The sequence below is a fragment of the Balaenoptera musculus genome, chromosome 8, assembly GCF_009873245.2.
Source record: "Balaenoptera musculus isolate JJ_BM4_2016_0621 chromosome 8, mBalMus1.pri.v3, whole genome shotgun sequence".
NCBI lineage: Eukaryota > Metazoa > Chordata > Mammalia > Artiodactyla > Balaenopteridae > Balaenoptera > Balaenoptera musculus.
In genome coordinates, this window is record NC_045792.1 from 104979941 (window position 1) to 104998423 (window position 18483).

General features: G+C 59.9%; 2 protein-coding genes and 1 non-coding gene across 3 annotated transcripts; all 3 read right to left on the reverse strand.

Moving 5' to 3' along the window:
* Positions 1–449: 449 nt before the first annotated feature.
* Positions 450–4473, reverse strand: ACY3 (aminoacylase 3). Its single transcript, XM_036861380.1, is given in 6 exon segments — positions 450–662; positions 2349–2691; positions 2822–3028; positions 3212–3253; positions 3255–3347; positions 4238–4473. Coding segments are annotated over 6 exon segments (1134 nt in total).
* A 1907-nt stretch (positions 4474–6380) lies between these two features.
* LOC118899619 (aldehyde dehydrogenase family 3 member B1-like) lies at positions 6381–17394 on the reverse strand. The gene is given in 12 exon segments (XM_036861381.1): positions 6381–6522; positions 9960–10203; positions 10440–10539; positions 11114–11280; positions 12017–12403; positions 12670–12751; positions 12853–12914; positions 12917–12937; positions 13263–13386; positions 13573–13683; positions 14072–14234; positions 17333–17394. Coding segments are annotated over 12 exon segments (1665 nt in total).
* Positions 7234–7306, reverse strand: TRNAG-CCC. Its single transcript has one exon. It is a non-coding gene; the product is annotated as a tRNA-Gly (tRNA).
* Positions 17395–18483: the final 1089 nt, after the last annotated feature.

Here is an 18483-nt window from a genome sequence, read left to right on the forward strand (position 1 = left end):
AGAGGGGTTGGAGCCCTCCTCTGGGTCATGGCCTCCTCTGGAAGCCCCTCTGCTGGCCCCAGGACAGTATTTCTCCAAGTCCTCCCCCAACACACACACACACACACACACACTATGGGATCTTCCCCCTGGGCACTGATGAAAAAGCATGGGCACAGAGACAGACACCCCTGGCCCCAGTACACACAGAATGTCCAAGAGCACCCTGAGCCAGACCTGCCCCAGATCCTGAGGTCACAGAGAGGGGCCATGCAGGTGAGAGGACGTGAACCATGGACCCCTGGACATCTTCCATCTTATAGAATGGGAAACTGAGGCAGGGAGGTGTGGGGATATGGCAAGAAACTTGGTACACAGCGGGTGGCAAAGGGGGGGCCCTGGGCTCGAGATTGTGCCTCAGGACCCACTGTTCAGAAGGGCGGGCTGAGGCCGGGCAGGTGTGGCCTGGATTAGGGACCCTGGCGGGGTGGAGCCAGTGCAGGCAGGGCAGGCACGGAGAACGTGAGCTTCTCAGTCTGGAGGAAGGCAATGCCCTCCTCGTAGTAGGCAACCTCGTTGATGAACACAGGGTCCATGGCGGACTCCCCCTCACAGAGCACGTCCTCACCACTGAACATCTGGAAGATGGGTGCACCAGGTCGCAGTGGCTCGAAGTCTCAGTCCTGGGAGAAGAGCCAAGGGCCAAGGTTGCTGGGGCCGACCTCTGCCCTGGCCCCAGTGCGAGCGACCCCAGCAGGGACTGCCTAAGAGATGCCCCTCACTTATGGCCCTGCCCACTTGCTCCTTCACTTCCTCGATCAATGCAACAGGGTGTCTGCTGAGATGCCAACTGGCTCTGTGTCTAGAAATGGAGACACCAGTCGCCTTAGAAAGACGCTTGTCATTGTGGAAGTGTACCCTAGTGGTTACGGGCACAGATAGTGAAGCCCTGCGTTCAAAGCCTTGCTAGCTGTGTGACCTTGAGCAAGTCACTTAACCTCTCTGTTCCTCAGCTTCCCCATCTGTAAAATAGGGATTATTCTATCTCCTCCTATTATCCTGAAGTCTAAATTAAACAGGTAATAGTGCTTAAAACAGTGCCTGACACATAGTGAATGTAATATAAAAGTTTATTAAATAAATTTTTAAATTGTGGGAGAAATCACTCAAAATGACTATTATCCAGCATCCACAAGAAAGATGAGCCTCTAGCCCTAAACACTGAAAGGGTGGTGCCCCCTCCACCATAATGCTGTTACAAGTAAAATAACACCTCAAAATAAAACATGAAGCTGTAATAAGAGCAAAAAAGTCCAGCCAAGTTCTGATTTTTCCTACCGTTGTTATTTGGTCCTTTTAAAAGGACCACATTTTTGAAATGTCAAGTTCTTCCTAATATTTATCTCTCTTTTGTGCCCATGCTTTGCTGTGCCCTCGGCTGGGGGTTCTGCTTGCCTTGGGAGCCAGACCACAGCTGCCCCTGTCAGGGATGGGCAGGGCTGACGAAGCAAGGCCCCTGAGCTGGAACCCTATCCTTGCAGAGGTTCAGCATTACCTGGTCAGCTCTGGCAGGAGAGGACCCTGCTGGTCCACAAAGACTCATTATGAAGGAGGGGACTCTGGATGGTCACCAGGCTCAGGAGCAGAGCTTTGCGGTGGATGGGGGAGGGCCGGTGCCAACAGAGCAGGTGGCTCTCTCTGAAGCTCCTCCCACCTCTGAAGGCCAGTTGTGGGGCTTGGGGAACAGGTACTAAGCAGGCTAGGACCCTGCCGCCTGGGACCGCAGGACCTAAAAGGCCACTGGAGGGCATGGGCACTGCTCAACAGCGACCCATGTGGCAGCAAGTAGAGCAGCAGCTGGTGGGCTGCCCATTCTTCCCCACCTCCTTTTTCGCTAGGTGTAGAAGCAGGATTACCCCATTCCTGTGACAACGAGGAAAGGGAGGCCTGGAGATGGAGATGCTGGACTCCCTGCTAACGTGCAGAGGGACGCTCGCGGAATTAATTGGAAGGGTTTAATTAAAGAGAGGGTTCTGTATTTGCACCTCTAAGCAGGTGAATTGGGTCCTGCCTGCGCCACATCCTCTCCCTTCCTCCGCCTTCGGAGGCGAGGGAGGCGTGTCCAGGCTGTTGAGGAGCCCCCCCTGCTCTCCGCAGGCGCTGTGAGGATCACTGTGGCCCCGAGTGCCAGGCCTGCGTGTGGGGTTCCCCGGGGGGCAGTAGGGGCCGGCATGGGGGGCCCAGCCTCCTGTCCTGCTCCTGATTCTGAGGTGCTGATGACACACCCTGTGGGAGGCACCTGTGATCCCTCCCTCTGGGCCTCAGGCTCCCCTGTCACCCCAAGGCTGTGACCCTGGAGTCTCACACACCCGCAGCTGAGGGTGCACGGGGCCGGCCAGGTCCCCGGCCTCGGTGCGTGGGAAGTCCACGCTGCTCACGGTTCCGTATACCTCCATCTCCATGCCTGTGCAGGAGGCTGGGGCTGTGAGCCCGTCCCTCCCTCCAGGCCCAGGGCCGAGTGGGCGGTGGGGAGCCTGGTTCCTTGGTCCCGCCGGGGCCAGGCCCTCTCCTCTCTGCGCCTTAGTTTCCCAGCAAGACCCCGGGGGTCTCTTGAACAGCTCGATGAAGTCTACAGCTGCGGCCACCAGGACCCTCATCCTGGTGAAAAACGTTGGCCCGCAGCACCCTTGAGGCCGGGGCGCAGCTCCAGGGCTGAGGACCGAGAAGGGAGGGGTCAGGCCACGCCCGAGAAGAGGGGGCGCTCCAGACCTCAGGCCCCGCCCCCGCCCATCATCTGGCCCCGCCCTTCCAGGGCCCGCCCACTTCTGAGGTCACCACCTACCCTTTCCCTTCTTGTTCGCAGGGTACTCGCTCTGACTCTCCTCCCCCCGCCACTGGTGCGGGATGACCGGCCGGGAGCTCAGGGCTCTGCAGCCGGGGGATGGGGGTGGGGCGGGTCAGGGCCCCAGGCTGCTCGGGGGTGGAAGATGAGGCGGGAGTCGGGTGAGGGGGGAGATCCTGGAGGGAGCACTCGCCTCCCTGTGCCCTCCTGTGGGGAGGGGAGAGAGGGACCACAGGGTCCGGAGCACCGCAGGCCCCGGGGAATGAAGCCCAGAAGAGGTGGCCGGTCAGGGCCTCTGTCCCCTTCTCTCCCTCCCCTGCTGTGTACTCTGGGAGGTTAGGGCCACCTGTAGGTGGTGGCACAGGTACATGGCATAAACGTTGTAGGTGCCTTCCAGGTGAGGCCGTGGTGTTGTGAAGGTCTGGGATAAGTAGAAGGCCGGCCCGAGGCCTTGGGCCCCAGCAGGTGGTTCAGATATCTGGCCCTTGACAACTCGTGTGGGTCATCTGGGTTGGCCCTGGCATTTCAGGGGCGAAAATGTAGTGTCAGCCCCTGACAGTCTCAGTCAGAGATCAGAGGGTCAGAGTGTGTGAGTGGTGTGGGGTGCGGGGGAGGGCAGCCTTGTGCCGACAGGAGTGAAGCCCCTGAGACCCTGCAGGGGGGACAGAGCAGCTCAAGTGTTCATGTGGGCGCCTGCCCCCTCGCACGGCCCCAAACCCTCGGCCTGGCCCTGCCCACCTGCCTCATCAGCTCTCACGCCCTGCCCACCTGCCTCATCAGCTCTCACGCCGGCCACACCTCCAAGCACTGTGCTGGTCTCGCCTTCAGGCCTCGTACCTGCTGGGCCCTTCCCTGGAACTCCTTCTCTCCTCTCCACCCGGTTAACTTATACTCACCCTTTGGGGCTTGGCTGAGATCCCGCCTCCTTCCGGAAGCCTTCCCTGACTGCCCTTGACCAAGTTAGATTCTTCGTGTAGCCCCCACACCTGCATTTAGCCTCCTGGTTTGTGGTCGCTGAGTCCTTTCTCTGTCTCTGTCCTTTCTCTGTCCTTAGTAAGCTGAGGACAGCGCCTCAGTCCTATTCCCCATTCTCTCAGCAGAGCTGGCCTGAGATGGGGCTCAGAGATGGGGCTCGGCCAGTATCCACTGAAGGAAGGTATAAACAGCGGTTGCTTAAACGCAGCCTGTGGAGTGCTGATGTGAGGCAAGCCCGGGGTCTGGGGAACCCAGAAGAGGCCCCGTCTCAGCCTGGGATCAGGAAGGGCTTCCTGGAGGAGGTGACATCAATCTGAATTTCTCTAAACTGAAAAGGGGGGAATGGGCATCACAGGCAGAAGGGTGCCTCCTGCCAGGTGGAGGGACTGGACCAGCTTAGCAGGTGGGGGCCCTACAGCAGCGGGGCAGGAGGCTCACCTGAGGAAGGACCCGGTGAAGGCATGACTGAGGTCATGGCCCACGTAGCGGCAGCAGGCGGCTGAGGCCACCGGGCTGGCCAGCAGCACAGGCACGGTGGAGAAGCTGAGTCTCTGCACCTCCCCTGGGACCCGCAGCCAGTGCCGGGCCAGGTAGGCGCTAGCTGTCTCATTGCCGTGAGTGGCCCTGGTCACTGCCACGTGGTGCAGGGCCTCTCAGGGCACCAGCAGCCAGCACATCACCGTGTGGGGTGGCGTACCTGGTGGGTGGACCTGCTTAGGCAACCCTGGCACCAGCACAACCCCCAGTGCTTAGAGCTGGGCTGGTGGTGGTGAGCTCCCTGAGGCCTGAGGAGCCCAAGCCAGGCTGGACGGTTGTTTGTCCAAAGCCGTGGCTGGATGTTAGCTCAGCGGTGTCCCACCTGCACCTCCAGTGGCCCAGGTTGGTCCCTCCTGGTGCCTGCAGTCCCTCCGTTGGCACCCTTCCCTTGAGGGTAAGCATTGCCCTCCCCTGCCTTTCTCTGAGGAGATCATTTCTCTGCTCCCTTTGGAGAGAAGGAGTTTCTTTCTCCCAAGTTGAGAAAAGGGGCCCAGACTTGGGAAGATGGATTCACCAAGGCACACTCCCTATAGCAAGAGGGCTATGCTCCCATTTTACAGATGGGGAAACCGGGCCCAGCACGGGAAGGGGCCGGTGTCACAGGAGCTGGCTGTGGAGTGTCGGATTCCAGGCGACTCCTGCTCCTTCCTGCCCCTCCCCCATGCTCCTCTGAGCTGGTGCAGGGGCCTTAGGGAAGGGGTGGTTACCTGTCAATGCAGGTCTCAGTTTCCTGGGCCACCAGGGCTGGGATGTGCACCTCCTGGAACGATGGGTATTTATGGGCCAGGAGATCCCTGGGCAGGAAGTGTCTGTGCTGAGTTGGTGGAGAGCAGGGGGCAGGAGTGGGTGATGGGCTGAGGTCCACCCAGAGGTCAGTAGTGCTGGGGTCTCCCTGCCTGCCTCTACCTCACACTGTTGCTTGCTGCTGCCATGGTCCATTGAGTCCAGGTCCTGTGGCCAGGACCCTGCCCTTGCCCTTGGTCCCTCCTCTGGGAATCTCAACTTCTCCGCCTCCTGGGGCCAGCTGGAGCTCCTGCTGGGGAGCTGCACAAGGCTTTGGGAAATTGCTTGCAAGGACTCTTTAAAGCCTGGGATGAAGACTACTCCCCCAGAGAGAGCCCTAGAGGGCTGCCAAGTGCAGGCCGTTCATTGCCCGGGTGTCCAGCCAAGGGAGGGCAGGCCTGGAATCCACCACTGGATGAGCCATGGGCCACCACCAGACCAGGCCGCTACAAGTTGCCTGTTGAGGAGGTGCCTTAGTGGCCACCCAGATGAGGAATATTCCCCTCCCTCCATCCCTTCAGCAACATGCTTCTGTCCCTGCAGCCCTCAGAGGGCCAGGGTCACTCCTGGGTCACCCTTTACCCTAAAGGGCTATGAGCTGTGGGGTCCCAGCTTTACAGCTCTTTGATGCTTTAAACAATTTCAAAATATTTCATTGTTTTTGATCGTTTTCAGGGACAGGTATGACTCAAATGATTCAACTTGCTTTGTTTTGGAAATGACCCTCAGATCCATTTTATAGATGTGGAAACTGAGGCTCAGACAGGATGCCCAAGGGTACCCAGGGCACTAGAGGCAGAACTGGAATTGGAACCTGGGGGGGGGGTCCAATCTGAGCCCACTCTCCTCTTGCTGCTCTCAAGGGACAAGGGGGGAAAGATGAAGACTAAAAGTCCCCTGCACGTGGCCCCAAGTCCTGTCCTTTCCCCAGGAGCCGAGGGCGGTCCAGTGGTCCCTGAGGAGAGAGGCACTGCTGGGCAGTGACCGTCAGGTCACCAGTGCCTACTGTGTGCCAGCACTGGGGCCCTGAAGCTGGGCCTCCCCCAGGCGTCTGGTCCCAGACCTTCTTCACGACCAGGCTGAGTCCTCCCAGGAGGTGTCAGCCCTGCTCCAGAACCAGGCCCAGCAGCTGGGGCTCCCTCCAGGCCAGCCTTCTTTGCAGCTGCTCAGATCACATGCAAGGGCTGGGCTCACCCCGCACTCTCCTGCTCTCCTGCTCACCCCCATAGGTGGAGCTGTGGGACCTGTCAGGCCTGCTGGTACCTCAGTAGGGTAGCTGGAGGGGTGGGGTCACTGAATCTTCATGGGCGATGGCCCTGGCGGCCGCAAACGGAAGGCAGCTGTAATTCGCTCTGTTCGTGGGGCTGGACCTGGGCTCTGGGAGGTTGAGCGACTCGGCCGACCCCCTGGCCAGTGGTGGTGGAGCGAGTCAGTGGGGTGTCTGCCTCCCTCCGGGTCCCTGCTCCCCGCTTCGCTCAGGGTGGGGACCTCGAGGCCCTGCTTTCTAAGGCAGAAGCCGCAGTCTTTGAGAGGCCCGCCCAGGCTGCCGGGGTTCTGCTGATTCTCTTGGTGCTGGGCCTCTTGGGAAGGAAGGAAGGGCCTGAGCAGCAGCCCTGGCTATTTGGGGGGTTGCTGGAGACCAGAATGCTTCCTGCCAGGAGGTGGTGGGCCCCCAGCTCTGGGGAGGACAGCCTTAGGGGGTCCTGGAAAGTTTCACTTCCCCTGGCTGGGGTCCAGCGTCCCCGTCTTAGAAGGTGTATATATATATATATATATTTTTTTTAATTTATTTATTTTTTAAATTGAAGTATAGTTGATTTACAATATTGTGTTATATATATATATTCTTTTTTAAATTCTTTTAATTTTTTAAATTAATTCTTCATTATAGGTTATTACAAGATATTCAATATAGTTCCCTGTGCTATACAATAGGACCTTGTTTTTTATTTTATGTATGGTAGTATGTATATGTTAATCCCATACTCCTAATTTATCCCTCCCCCACTTCCTCTTTGGTGACCATAAAGTTGTGTGTTTTTTTAGTTTTTGTTTTAAATTTATTTATTTATTTAGGCTGTGCCGGGTCTTAGTTGCGGCATGCATGCAAGATTTAGTTTCCCAACCAGGGATCGAACCTGGGCCCTCTGCGTTGGGAGCACAGAGTCTTAACCACTGGACCACCAGGGAAGTCCCATAAATTTGTTTTCTATGTCTGTGAATCTGCTTCTGTTTTGTAAGTAAGTTCATTTGTACTAATTTTTAGATTCCACGCATAAGTGATATCATATAATATTTGTCTTTCTCTGACTTACTTCACTTCGTGTGATAACCTCTAGGTCCATCCATGTTGCTGCAAATGGCATTATTTCATTCTTTTTATGGCTGAGTAATATTCCATTGTACATTGTACATTCCTTATCCATTCATCTGTCATGGGACATTTAGGTTGCTTCCGTGTCTTGACTATTGTAAATAATACCACTACGAACATTGGGGTGCATATATTTGTTTGAATTAAAGTTTTCTCCAGATATATGCCCAGGAGTGGGATTGCTACATCATATGGTAACTCTATTTTTAGTTTCTTTAAGTAATCTCCATACTGTTCTCCATAGTGGCTGCACTGATTTATATTCCCACAAAAAGTATAGGAGGCTCCCCTTTTCTCCACACCCTCAGAAAGCGTTTATAGAATGGAAGGGCATCTGGGAGCCAGGGCAAGAGCTCCCAGGAACAGCAGCCCCCAATCCCAACTAAGTGTGCAAGCTCGTGCGTGTGTACACTGGTGTCTGTGTGTCTGAGGATCTGTGTATTCACGTCTGTGTTGCGTGTACCAACGTGTGTGCAAGCCACAGCAGTGAGAACAGTCTGGAGGTGGGCCTGCTGAGTCACACCTCTGAGCCCCAGGAAGTAGAGGGGGCCCCCAGCCCCCACTGGCTCTGACACCCCTCCCTGACAAGCTGTGTGACTTGGGGAGTCAGTGCCCTCTCTGGGCCTTGGCTCCTGCCTGTGAAATGGGAATGAGGCTCCCTCCTGGGTCCGGGCAGCTGTGAGGAGTGAGGGAGCAAAGAGGCAGGTGCAAGCTTGGAGAACGGACACATGCACAGCAGACCCTGGCCTGATGGAGGGCAGAGGCATCGTGAGTATCCAAAGGTCCAACTTCTTCACTGCAGTTGAGGAAACTGAGGCCCAGAGAGGGGTCAGAACCTGAACCATCCCACAAAATTGTAAGTCTTGGCTCAGGAGAGCCACGTGACCTGGGTGCCACACCCAAGGGCCACTGTCCAGTGGCTTTGTTTTTTTTTGTTGCTGCTGTTGTTGTTTTTGGCCACGCCGCGACATGCGGAATCTTAGTTCCCCAACCAGGGATCAAACCCACGCCCCTTGCAGTGGAAGCACGGAGTCTTAACCACTGGACTGCCAGGGAACACCCTGTCCAGTGGCTTTGGAGCCCCTGCCTGACCCTCTACCATCCTGACCAGGCTCTGAGTCCCCCTTTGGCCTCTGCTCACCCCCTCCTGTCAGCCTTTCACAGCGGCCTCATATCAGGTGCTCCTTTATGCCCCCCAGGACCACCCTGCTCACTCCTTCTTGCTGGCCTAGTATCCTGGGGTGGGGGTGGGAGGAGGACTCACCCCATATTGTTGTTTTTCTTAATGACCCACTCGGGACTGTGGCCTGTTCCCAGAGTGGAACCAGCATCTATGGCTGAAGCTGACCTCTGAGCCCTAAGGGAGCCTGGGACCACCCCCAAGCCTTGGGACAGCAGCATGCCATGATTGCTGGACAAGCAGAGGCTGCTGTCACAGAACCTGTGACTGTGACAGAGCCCTGGGAAGCACTGGGAGGTGTGTGGCCAGGGGCACCTCTGCAGCCACGGCCTCTGCCCAATGCTGGCTTAACGTACATCAGAGTCTGGACTCTACTATGTCCGGGGTGGGGGCCCCTGGGCCCCAGACACATATGATCCCATTTAACACTCACACCAACTGTAAGAGGTAGGTGGGAACCCCATTCTACAAGATAAGGCTCAGAGAAGTTAAGGGACATGCCCAAAGGCACTCAGTAACAATATGGCCGTGGACTGACGCAAACCCGAGCTTTCTAGGTGACGGAGCTACTGCAGGGATGGGTAGGGTTCTGTGTGAGCCAGATGAGGGCCACGAGACCATAAATCCCACTGTCACTCAGCTCTGCCCTGCTTTACCGTATAAATTCAGTTCAGCCCTATCCTGGCTCTAAATCTGTTTTCCCATGTGTCAGATGAAGAGACCAGATTTAGATTCTGCCCGCCCTGACCTCCTTCTGGGAGATTAGAGCAGGAATGATGGATGTGGCCAGCATGTGCACAACCCCCTCCTGTGCCCGTAGCAGACATCACTAATCAACCATTGCACTCCTTCCTATAGATTCCACACACACCATCAGAGTGAGTCCTTGTAAATAACGCACTTCAGGCCGACACCACCGACTGGCCAGATCTGAGTTCAAGATCAGATCACTTCAGATCAGACAAACCCAGCTCCCCAAACCAGATGTGACTGGAGCTGTTAGAAATCACTCTGTATTTTGGGAGCTTATTTATAGATCTGACGTGAGGGAGTCTTTTCTAACCACCAGAGCTGCCCAACCTTGGGAGTGAGTTCTCTGTCATCAAATATGTTCAAGCAGAGGGTCAACAAATCTGTCAGGAGGCTGCAGAGGGGACTTTGGCCCTGAAAGGGGCTGGACCAGTGTCCCAGAGGTCCTGCCCAGCCAGGGGTCTGTTCAGACAAAGCCCCAGGAGCAGGACCTTTGTGTTCCTGGACAGGACACCTGCCTTTGGGGGGCCACTGAGCACCTGGGCAGCAGCAGGGCAAGGGGGTCGTGGGGATGGGGCCCTGGAGATGGACAGGGTGCTCCCAGAAGGATGCAGTGCTGGTTGCCCAAGGCCCAGCTGAGCAACTTCTCTTTGCAGGCAGAAAAGGGCGGGTAGCAGATGTCCTTGAGCTCCTCCAGGCCCGAGGGGGAGAGCAGGCAGGCGCGGTGGTGGGAGAAGGTGTCGAAGGAGAACTTGCCGTGGTAGCTGCGCATTCCGCTGTTGTCTGCATGGGCACGGAAGTGAGGGCCCGCTCAGCAGAAGCCCACCGCCCAGCAGGGAGCTCAGGGAAAGCTAGGCCAGTCTAAGAGCCATTTTGCAGATAAGGAAACTGAGGCCTTGAGAGGCCTGGGGCCTGGATCCACAGTGAGGGAAGGCAAAACTGGGCCTTCCTGGGTCTGGGGTGCCAACCCGAGCTTCCCTGGGAGTTGGGGCTGGAGGGTGAAGGAGGGCAGGGCTCACCGACTCCCCCTAGTGGCAGGGACGGCAGAGTCAGGTAGATGAAGCCCTCCTTGCCTCCAAAGGGGCCGCTGCTGATCCGGTGCAGCACCTGGTTCACTACCTGGTGGGAGGAGGGAGGCAGGGGGCAGGGGTGGGGGTGGGTGGGTGGAGGGTAGACTCGTCATTCCACAGGGAGCAGAGGAGTCTCCCCTGTCTCCATCCTCTACTGAGTGAGTGTCGCCCCTCTGAGCTCACAGAGGCGAGTCCGTGGCCCTGAGAAGCGGCAGCGAGGGTCACAAGCAGCTGCAGGTCACAGGCCTCATGGCGGCCAGCCTGGCCCTGCCTGCCGGGCCCCACCTTTGCTCTGCCCCATCCCCCTTCAGGGGCTCTGCTCGCCCATACAGAACTTTTGCACGATTGAGGAAAAGAGGGCTGCCCCGGGGCAGGCCAGATAGAAGGAGCACCTCCTCGTCCGGACGGGAGCTACCCCGGCGCCAGGGCAGACAGTTGGCCAGCCACGTGTTGGCAGCTTCTTGACGCTGCCCCCCGTCTCTGCCAGGCACCTGCGTGGCCTGGATTATAGTCACACTGGAGGCATCTGCTGCCCTAACCCTCACAAGTGGGCCGGGAAAGGGGAGGTGACCAGTCTCACTCTTTTGGGCCCCTCTGCTGCGCCCACCTCCGCCCAGCCCCACCTGGTTGCTGTTGGAGAAGGTGTACAGGGCCAGGGGCTTCTCCCGACGGTTGATGAAGTCAATGGCCTCGTCCAGGCTCCCCACGTTCATGATGGGCAGGATGGGCCCAAAGATCTCCTCCCGCATCACCGGCTCCGTCTCCTGCACGTCCACCAGCACCGTGGGAGCTGCCCGGGCACAGGGCACGGCTCAGCCCTAGGGGTGGGGCCTCGGGCAGGCAGGGCTCAGGGACCCAGGGCCCCAGGGCCCCAGGCTCAGGGACGTTCTGGGGAAGGTGATCTCCCCACAGCCCCCGGGAAGTGACCTTGAGGGGCTCCCCAGCCTGACCGGAGCCCGTGGGGCCCAGAGAGGCCCTGAGCCTTGGTCTTACAGTCAGAGGGTGACCGGACCTGAGGTCCCAGGTCCCAGCCTGTTGGGGAGCAGCGCCACCCTCTGAGCCGTTCGGCCCAGGAGACTGGGGCTGCTCTGTTCACAGCATAGCGGATGCTCAGGACGGGCTGTTGAAGTTCAGAACCAGGAACCGTGGGCTCATAGGACCTGGGGTCATGGCCCCGTGGAGCAGCAGAGCTTGGGGCTGAAGTTTGGAGCCTGGGCCCTAGAACTCTGGGGTCTGAGCTTGGAGAATCCAGAGCCTGGGCCAGAGTGCCGAGTCGTGGGGTCACAGGCTCAGACACGGCAAGGCGGAACACTAGTGACACAGAATCGTGGCACCAGAGCCGTGGACCAGGCTGGGCTCTAGCAGTGGGGTCGGGGAGCCTCAGGGCCCCAGGTTACAGGCTGGGCCCGGACTCAGGGCCCAGCTGTGGCCCCGGACTCAGGGCCCAGCTGTGGCCCCCAGCGTGGAGGGGCCGTAGCTGGGGTGGGCTGGGAGTGGGGCACAGTGGCAGGGAGGGCGGGACTCACCGATGTAGCGATCGCTTTCATCACTCTGGCCCCCGATGGCCACTCGGCCACAGCTCAGCAGGCCCCGGAGCCGCTGGAAATTCTTCTCACTGATGATGCGGCCCAGGTCTGGGGAGCTCTGGGGGTCTTCGCCATAGAAACGGGTGATGGCACTCTGCAGGGCGGGCAGCAGTCGAGCCTGCATTTCGGGGCTGCACAGGATATAGTCGGGGGCCACGCAGGTCTGGCCGGAGTTGAAATAGCGGAAGAAGGCCACGCGGTTGGCCACGGTCTGGGGGTCGCAGTTGTCGTCCACGTAGCAGGGGTTCTTGCCCCCCAGCTCCAGCGTGACGGGCGTCAGGTGCTTGGCGGCAGCAGCCATGACGATCCTGCCTACTCGGGGGCCCCCTGGGGACATGAGAGTTGACCCCAAGCCTCAACTGCCCTTGGTCAGATGGTTCAGGCACCACCTTCCCAGCCCATCCTGGCTCACCCACTGGGTTATGCCCCCTGCCCTGCTGCCCCAGGATCCCACCGTGCCAGGCCCGCCTGCCTGGCTTGATTGCCACCTGGGATGCTCCACCCCACTGGCCACCACTTCCTCCTTCCACGGCCTTCTCCATCCCGTTCTCAATGTCCGTCTCCCCCAGGACACTGGCCGGGGCCACCCTCACTCGTGAAGAGGATGTAGTCGAACTTGTGCTCCAGCAGCTGCCCCGTCTCCTCGGGCCCGCCCAGCACCACAGCAAAGCAGCTCTGCAAGGGGGGACAGACGGCTCAGGGGACACTGCAGGAGCTCCTACCGGCAGGGGTGCAGGTGTGGGACGCAGGTGCTGAAGGAGCAGGCCCACCCTCACCTGGTCCAGGTATCGGGGCAACACCTCGGCTGGGACCTTCTCAGTGCTCTTGCTGATCTCGAGGGCTTCAGCAGCGCGCAGTTCCCTGAGGGGCGGGGCAGGGCGGGGAGAGGGGGATGGGGCAAGGCGGGGCGGGGAGGGGAGGGGGCCAGTTGTAGCCACGCCCCATCTCCATTCAGTCCTCACACCTGCAGGGCAGGTGCCGGCCTCACTCCACCTTCAGGTGAAGAATATGGCTCAGAGAGGTGCCGTGCGGGCCCCAAGGCCACACAGCCTGGGGATGGTGGGCCAGATGGGAACCAGGCCTTCTTAGCCACCTGGTGCCCCTCTTTCCTGGCTCTGTGGGCGGCTGTGAGGCCACGAGGCTGGGGGCACTGGCAGGGGGCAGGAAGGAGGAGGCTCTCCTTCACCTGCCACGAGGGCGCCCACCAGGGGCACCAGGGTTAGGTACGGGGGGGGGTAGTTCCAGGGGGCGGTGATGAGCACCAGGCCGAAGGGCTCCTTCCGGAGGAAGGCCGAGTCCAGCTGCGGGAGCTGGGGTGTGGGACGGACAGTGAGGCCCCACCGAGCATCACCCCAAAGCCCACCCCGCCAGGGTCCTCGGGCTGCCTGTGCAGTGGAGTCCCCACAGGGAGACAGAGGTCCCGAGAAAGTCCGTGACTCTCCCTGGGCCTGGGCTGAGCCGCCCTGGAGTTGCCCCCGCCTGGCCTGCGGGCTCACTGTGTTCTTGGCCGCTGGCTCGTCCTTCATCCAGGTGTGCAGGTTCTTGAGAGCCAGGTCGACCTCGTTCTGGCAGAGGATGAGCTCCGAAATGTCCCCGCCAAAGGCCGACTGCGGTGGTGGGATTCGGGGGTCAGGTCTGGGCGGGATGGGGAGGGAATCTAGTGCTTGAGGTCCCCAAGAGTCCCCAGGGTGGATATGGGGACAATCTCCAGGGGCAGCACAGCTGGACCCCTGGGAACTGCCGTGAGGAGCGTGGGTCCTGGGGTCCCACCCCAGCTCTGCCACTTCCTGGCTGTGGGACCTTGGGCAAGTGACTTAACTCCCACGTGCCTCACTTTCCCCATCAGTGACATGGGACAGCAGTCAAACCTGCCTCGCAGTTTTGCTGAGCTGATGCAGAGCACCTGCCACGCACGGCAGGCCAGGGAAGGGTCTGCTAAATACACAAGACTGAACTGGGGACGCAGCCAGCTCCCGCCCCCTCCCCCCAACCCACCCTGTGCAGGTCCTGCGCCAGTGCCTCCTGCAGAAGCTGTTTGTTCTCTTGCAGGAAGCGGCTCAGGCCCTTCAGCTGGGCAGCCCGGAACTCGGCCGGCCGCGTGCACCCCGAGCCGAAGGCCTCCTGCAGCCGCTGCAGCGTGTCTGCGAAGGGGTCCATCCTGCCGGGCGGGGCAGTGTGGGCCGGGGCACCCCACGTCCAGGCGCCCTCCACCGCTCCTGCCTACATCTGCGTGGGCCCACGGGCAGCCCCATGGGGACCCGGAGGGTTCCTTGCCTCAGAGGCCACAGAGCTTTCGTGGTGGCAGATGGGGAAACTGAGGCGGGGTGTGCCACAGGTCCTTGGAGCATGGGGACGGCTCAGTGTGCTCTTGGGAGGTGGTCCTGGAATAGGGTCTCAAAGCAAGGGGCAGAGGGGGTGCTGGAGCAGGCGGGGCGTCCATGGGAAGGCCTGCGGCACGGCTGACTGCGGCCTGGAGCCCATCCGGGCTTTGGCCTGATGCCCAAGGGAACCCCAGTGGGGCTGAGAGTGGAGAGGGATGGGGCATGGGGGTGGGAAGAAGGAGCCCAGCAGGGCCTCTGGGGGGGATCTGCCTGGACCTTGAGCAAGAAAGCGCTCTGAGCACCCCAGCTGGGGCCACAAAACCATACCATTGCCTGTGCCTCCACGTCTCTGTCTGTCTGTCTGTCTCTCTGTGTCTCTGTCTCTCTGTCTCTCTTTCTCTGTGTGTGGACGTGAGTCGTCCTCAGCATCCCACAGGCCTGAGCCCAGGACCTCTGCCTCAGAGCGCTGGCCGTGGAGTGAGCTGGGCCTCCACGTCCCCCTGGGCACCTGCAGGCCGGGGCCCCGTCGGCACCTCCCCCTCCTCCTCTCTGGACCTCAGTCTCCTCATCTGGGAAGTGGGGACAGCGCTCCTCCATGGGCGTGTGCAGCACAGGCCTGGCCACTGACGTTATTATTCTTAGGAGCCATAAGACGGGGAAAGCACTGGTGCCCGGCTCAGGGGGCCACCCACGCTGAGGAGTATGGGGAGATAGGAACAGAGGCTGGGCACGTTCCTGGGCAACACCTGCAGAACGACCTCCCTCCGCCTGGCAGTGAGGCCCCCATTCCCGGCACGTCCATCCCCTCCTCCCATCCCACGGCCTGGGGGAGGACGTGGCCCACAGTAGGTGTTCAGTAAGGACTTGTCCACCATGTCTTGGGCTGGAACGGGCCCAAAGCTGTGCCCACCCACAGCCGGGCCCAGGGGTGGTCCCACCTAGACCCCTGCCCCAGATTGCAGAGGGGCAGAGGGAAGTCAGTCCTAGGCCCAGGCTCCGGGCCAAGAGGGGCAGGGGGCCGTTTCCTCCCCACTGCATCCTAGAGGAGCTGGGCCTGGCTGGGGCTGCTTTGGGCCCAACTCTGGCCACTGGCAGCGCCCACCCTCAGTCCAGGGTTGCCTGGAGCCCCTTCAGGCCTTCCCGTTCCAGGGCTGCCCCAGAGCTCTGCCTGCGGTGCCAGCATCACCTGTCTCACCCGGCTTTCCCTGCCTGGGTTCAAGTGGCTCGTGGTCCGATCAGCCCTGCTCCAACTTTGTCCATGGCTCCCTAGAGACTCTCTAGGGCTGAATCAAGGCCCAGAGTGGAGGAGTCTGGGGTGAGCTATGGCACCCAGGTGTCCTGAGGTCTGTCGAGGGACCCTGGCCCCAGCTCAGTCATACGTTTCCCAGGTGAGGCAAGCAGGGCAGGGGTTCCCTGACTTTCTCCACTGTCACTGTCTGTGTCCTCACTGTGCACACCTGGAGAGCCTGGGGACAGCCTCGGGCTTAGCTTGTGCATGGCCAAATCCCAGCCCCAGCATTGCCCAGTCAAATGAGGAGGCAGACAGCTGAATGGGGCTGAGGTCGGCCGCGTCCCCAGGGGCCCTGGAGCCGGACGGCTGGCTTCTCCTCCTCCCAGGTGCTTGTTGAGGTGGGGCTGACTAGGGACCCTGGCTGCCGACCAGGCAGGGCCTGGCTGGACCTGGGCCACAGAGGTGACCACAGCAGACCTAGCCAGCCTGCGCAGAGCTCACGGTCTAGACGTGGAACAGTAATGACACTGAAAACAAGATAATTATAAACATGAGCTGGTGGGATTTCCTTGGTGGTCCAGTGGTTAAGACTCCGTGCTACCAGTGCAGGGGGCCGGGTTCGATCCTTGGTCAGGGAACTAGATCCCGCATGCTGCCACTAAAAGATTCCTCGTGCAGCAACTAAGACCTGGCGCAGCCAAATAAATAAATATTAAGAACAAAACAAAACAAAAACAAAAACGTGCATTGGTGCCGCAGGCCCTGGGAGAGGCCGGCTGGAGACCCAGCAGAGGCCCCGACCGCAGTGGGAAAGGGGCAGGGGAGGGCCCTCGGAGGGCAGGCGTCGGGACAGAGGGGCTGGCACAAGCAAAGGCAAAGATTTAGAGAAACAAGATGCAACTGGGCAGGTCAGCAGCCTGACAGGACCTTCACATAGGGATTTGGGATCTATTTTGCGGGCACAAGAACACAGGCTGGAGGGAAGCAGAGCTGGCACCTGGGGCCCAGCGCTCAGCGTGCATCGTCTCATTTAAGCCTCAAAGGTCTTTTTGTTACCTCGTTGTAAGGACGAGCAACCCGAGGCTCTGAGAGGTGATCCGATTTGCCCTCCTCACAGCTGCTACATGGTGGCTTCAGTCCCAGTCCTTGTGGCCCTGCAGCACCTCCCTCACCAGCATCAATGTGTGCCCTGCACTTTTTTCGACTTTTCAGCATCCTTCTGCAGCTTCCACGTTTTCTACAGTGAGCATCCGATGCTTCCAGAATCAGAAATGAACAGTGAGTGTTGCTTCTACAACCTCCCAAGAAGCTTCCCTCGTCCCAGCTCCCCGGCACATCCCAATCACAGCCCGGGCCACACCTGGCTGGCCCCCGTCTGTCCACACGCCACCTCCTCCCCCAGCCTGGGGAGACTCTCGAGGGAGGACAGGGTCTGCCTCTACCCCCGGGGCCAGGCCAGCAGAGGCCAGGGATGGAGGGTTCCTCCGAGGGTACTCCTGGGTGTCACAGGGGTTGGGGTGGCGGGGGGAGTGAGGCTTAGACTGCACGACGGGCCGGAGGTCACGTGCACGGCTGGGGCAGGGCAGCACCCACCTCCCTGCGCTGAGCCAGGCCCCAGGACCACGACACCCACCCTGTGGCCTCACATCCCATTCCTCTCCCCGCACCTCGTGCTGCCGGCCCTCACCCCGGGACCCCAGGTACCCCGCAGGTGTGGGCTCCGACCCTGGATCCTTTGCCGAGCCTTTGCCCTCTTTGCCTGACATGCTGCCTCCAGATGTGCCGCCTCTGCTCCTGGCCCGTCTCACCGCTGCCTCTGCTGACGGCCAGTCCTCCCAGGAGCCTGCGCAGCCCCCCACCGGATGCCGCGGGCCCACGTCTGGCAGTGGAGTGGCACCCGGGCTGACCTAACCGAAGCTCCAGCTAGTCTGGCCTCCTCCTGGTTTACACGTCGGCACCTCCGGCAGCTGCCTCACCCGACCTGGCACAGCTGGCCCGGGAACGGGTCTGGCAACTCCAGGCTGCTCTGTGATCGCTGGGAGGGCCTGGCAGAAAGTTACCTGATAAGGAGAAAGATGAGGTTACAGGATGAAAATATCAGTGGGACCCTGGCAGCCTCCTCCAGGATGCCCTCAGCCTGCAGGGCTCTTCAGCCCACCGAGGCCCCCGCACCAGGTCCTCATGTCTATGCCCCCATCTCCACCCTGCAGGGCTCCTTCATTTGCACTCTCCTAATGTGCCCGACTGGCATCCTTGGGGCAGAGGGTGGGGCCCTGGCAGCTGTAGAGAGAGCCTGGACGGGCTGGGGAACCTGTGGCTGCAGGGCGGCACACCTCGTTGCTTTTTTCCCTTATTCTCCTGTTTACTGTGTGACCCTAGGCAAGTTACTTAACCTCCCTGAGCCTCCCTGGGGTAACATTTGCACTTAATTGTCATGGTTCTTGAGAGGATCACATGAGAAGATGAAAGAATAGACAAGACATTTCATAGCTCCTGGCGCAAAGTTGGTGCTCTTAAGTGTTGGCTACTAATGTTTCCACGAGTCTTTCTTGAGCACCTGCTAGGTTCTGGGAAGCAGAAGAATGCGCTCAGGCCCCACCGCTATCCCTCATGTATGGTCTGACCCTGTCCCCCCACCAACCCCCAGCCTGTCCCAAGGGACCAAGAACACCCACGGCCAAGGGCTGTGGAGAGCCATTCCAGGCAGAGCGTGAGAACCCTCTTGCGTCGTGGGCAGGTGGGGTGTCTGAGGTCATCCCTGGCTGCGACTGGAACCAGGCCAGCAGGAGCCGCACAAGACACCAGAAGGGAAGACAGGGCTGGCAAGACCAGTCTGAGAGCAGGGCGCGGAGGCT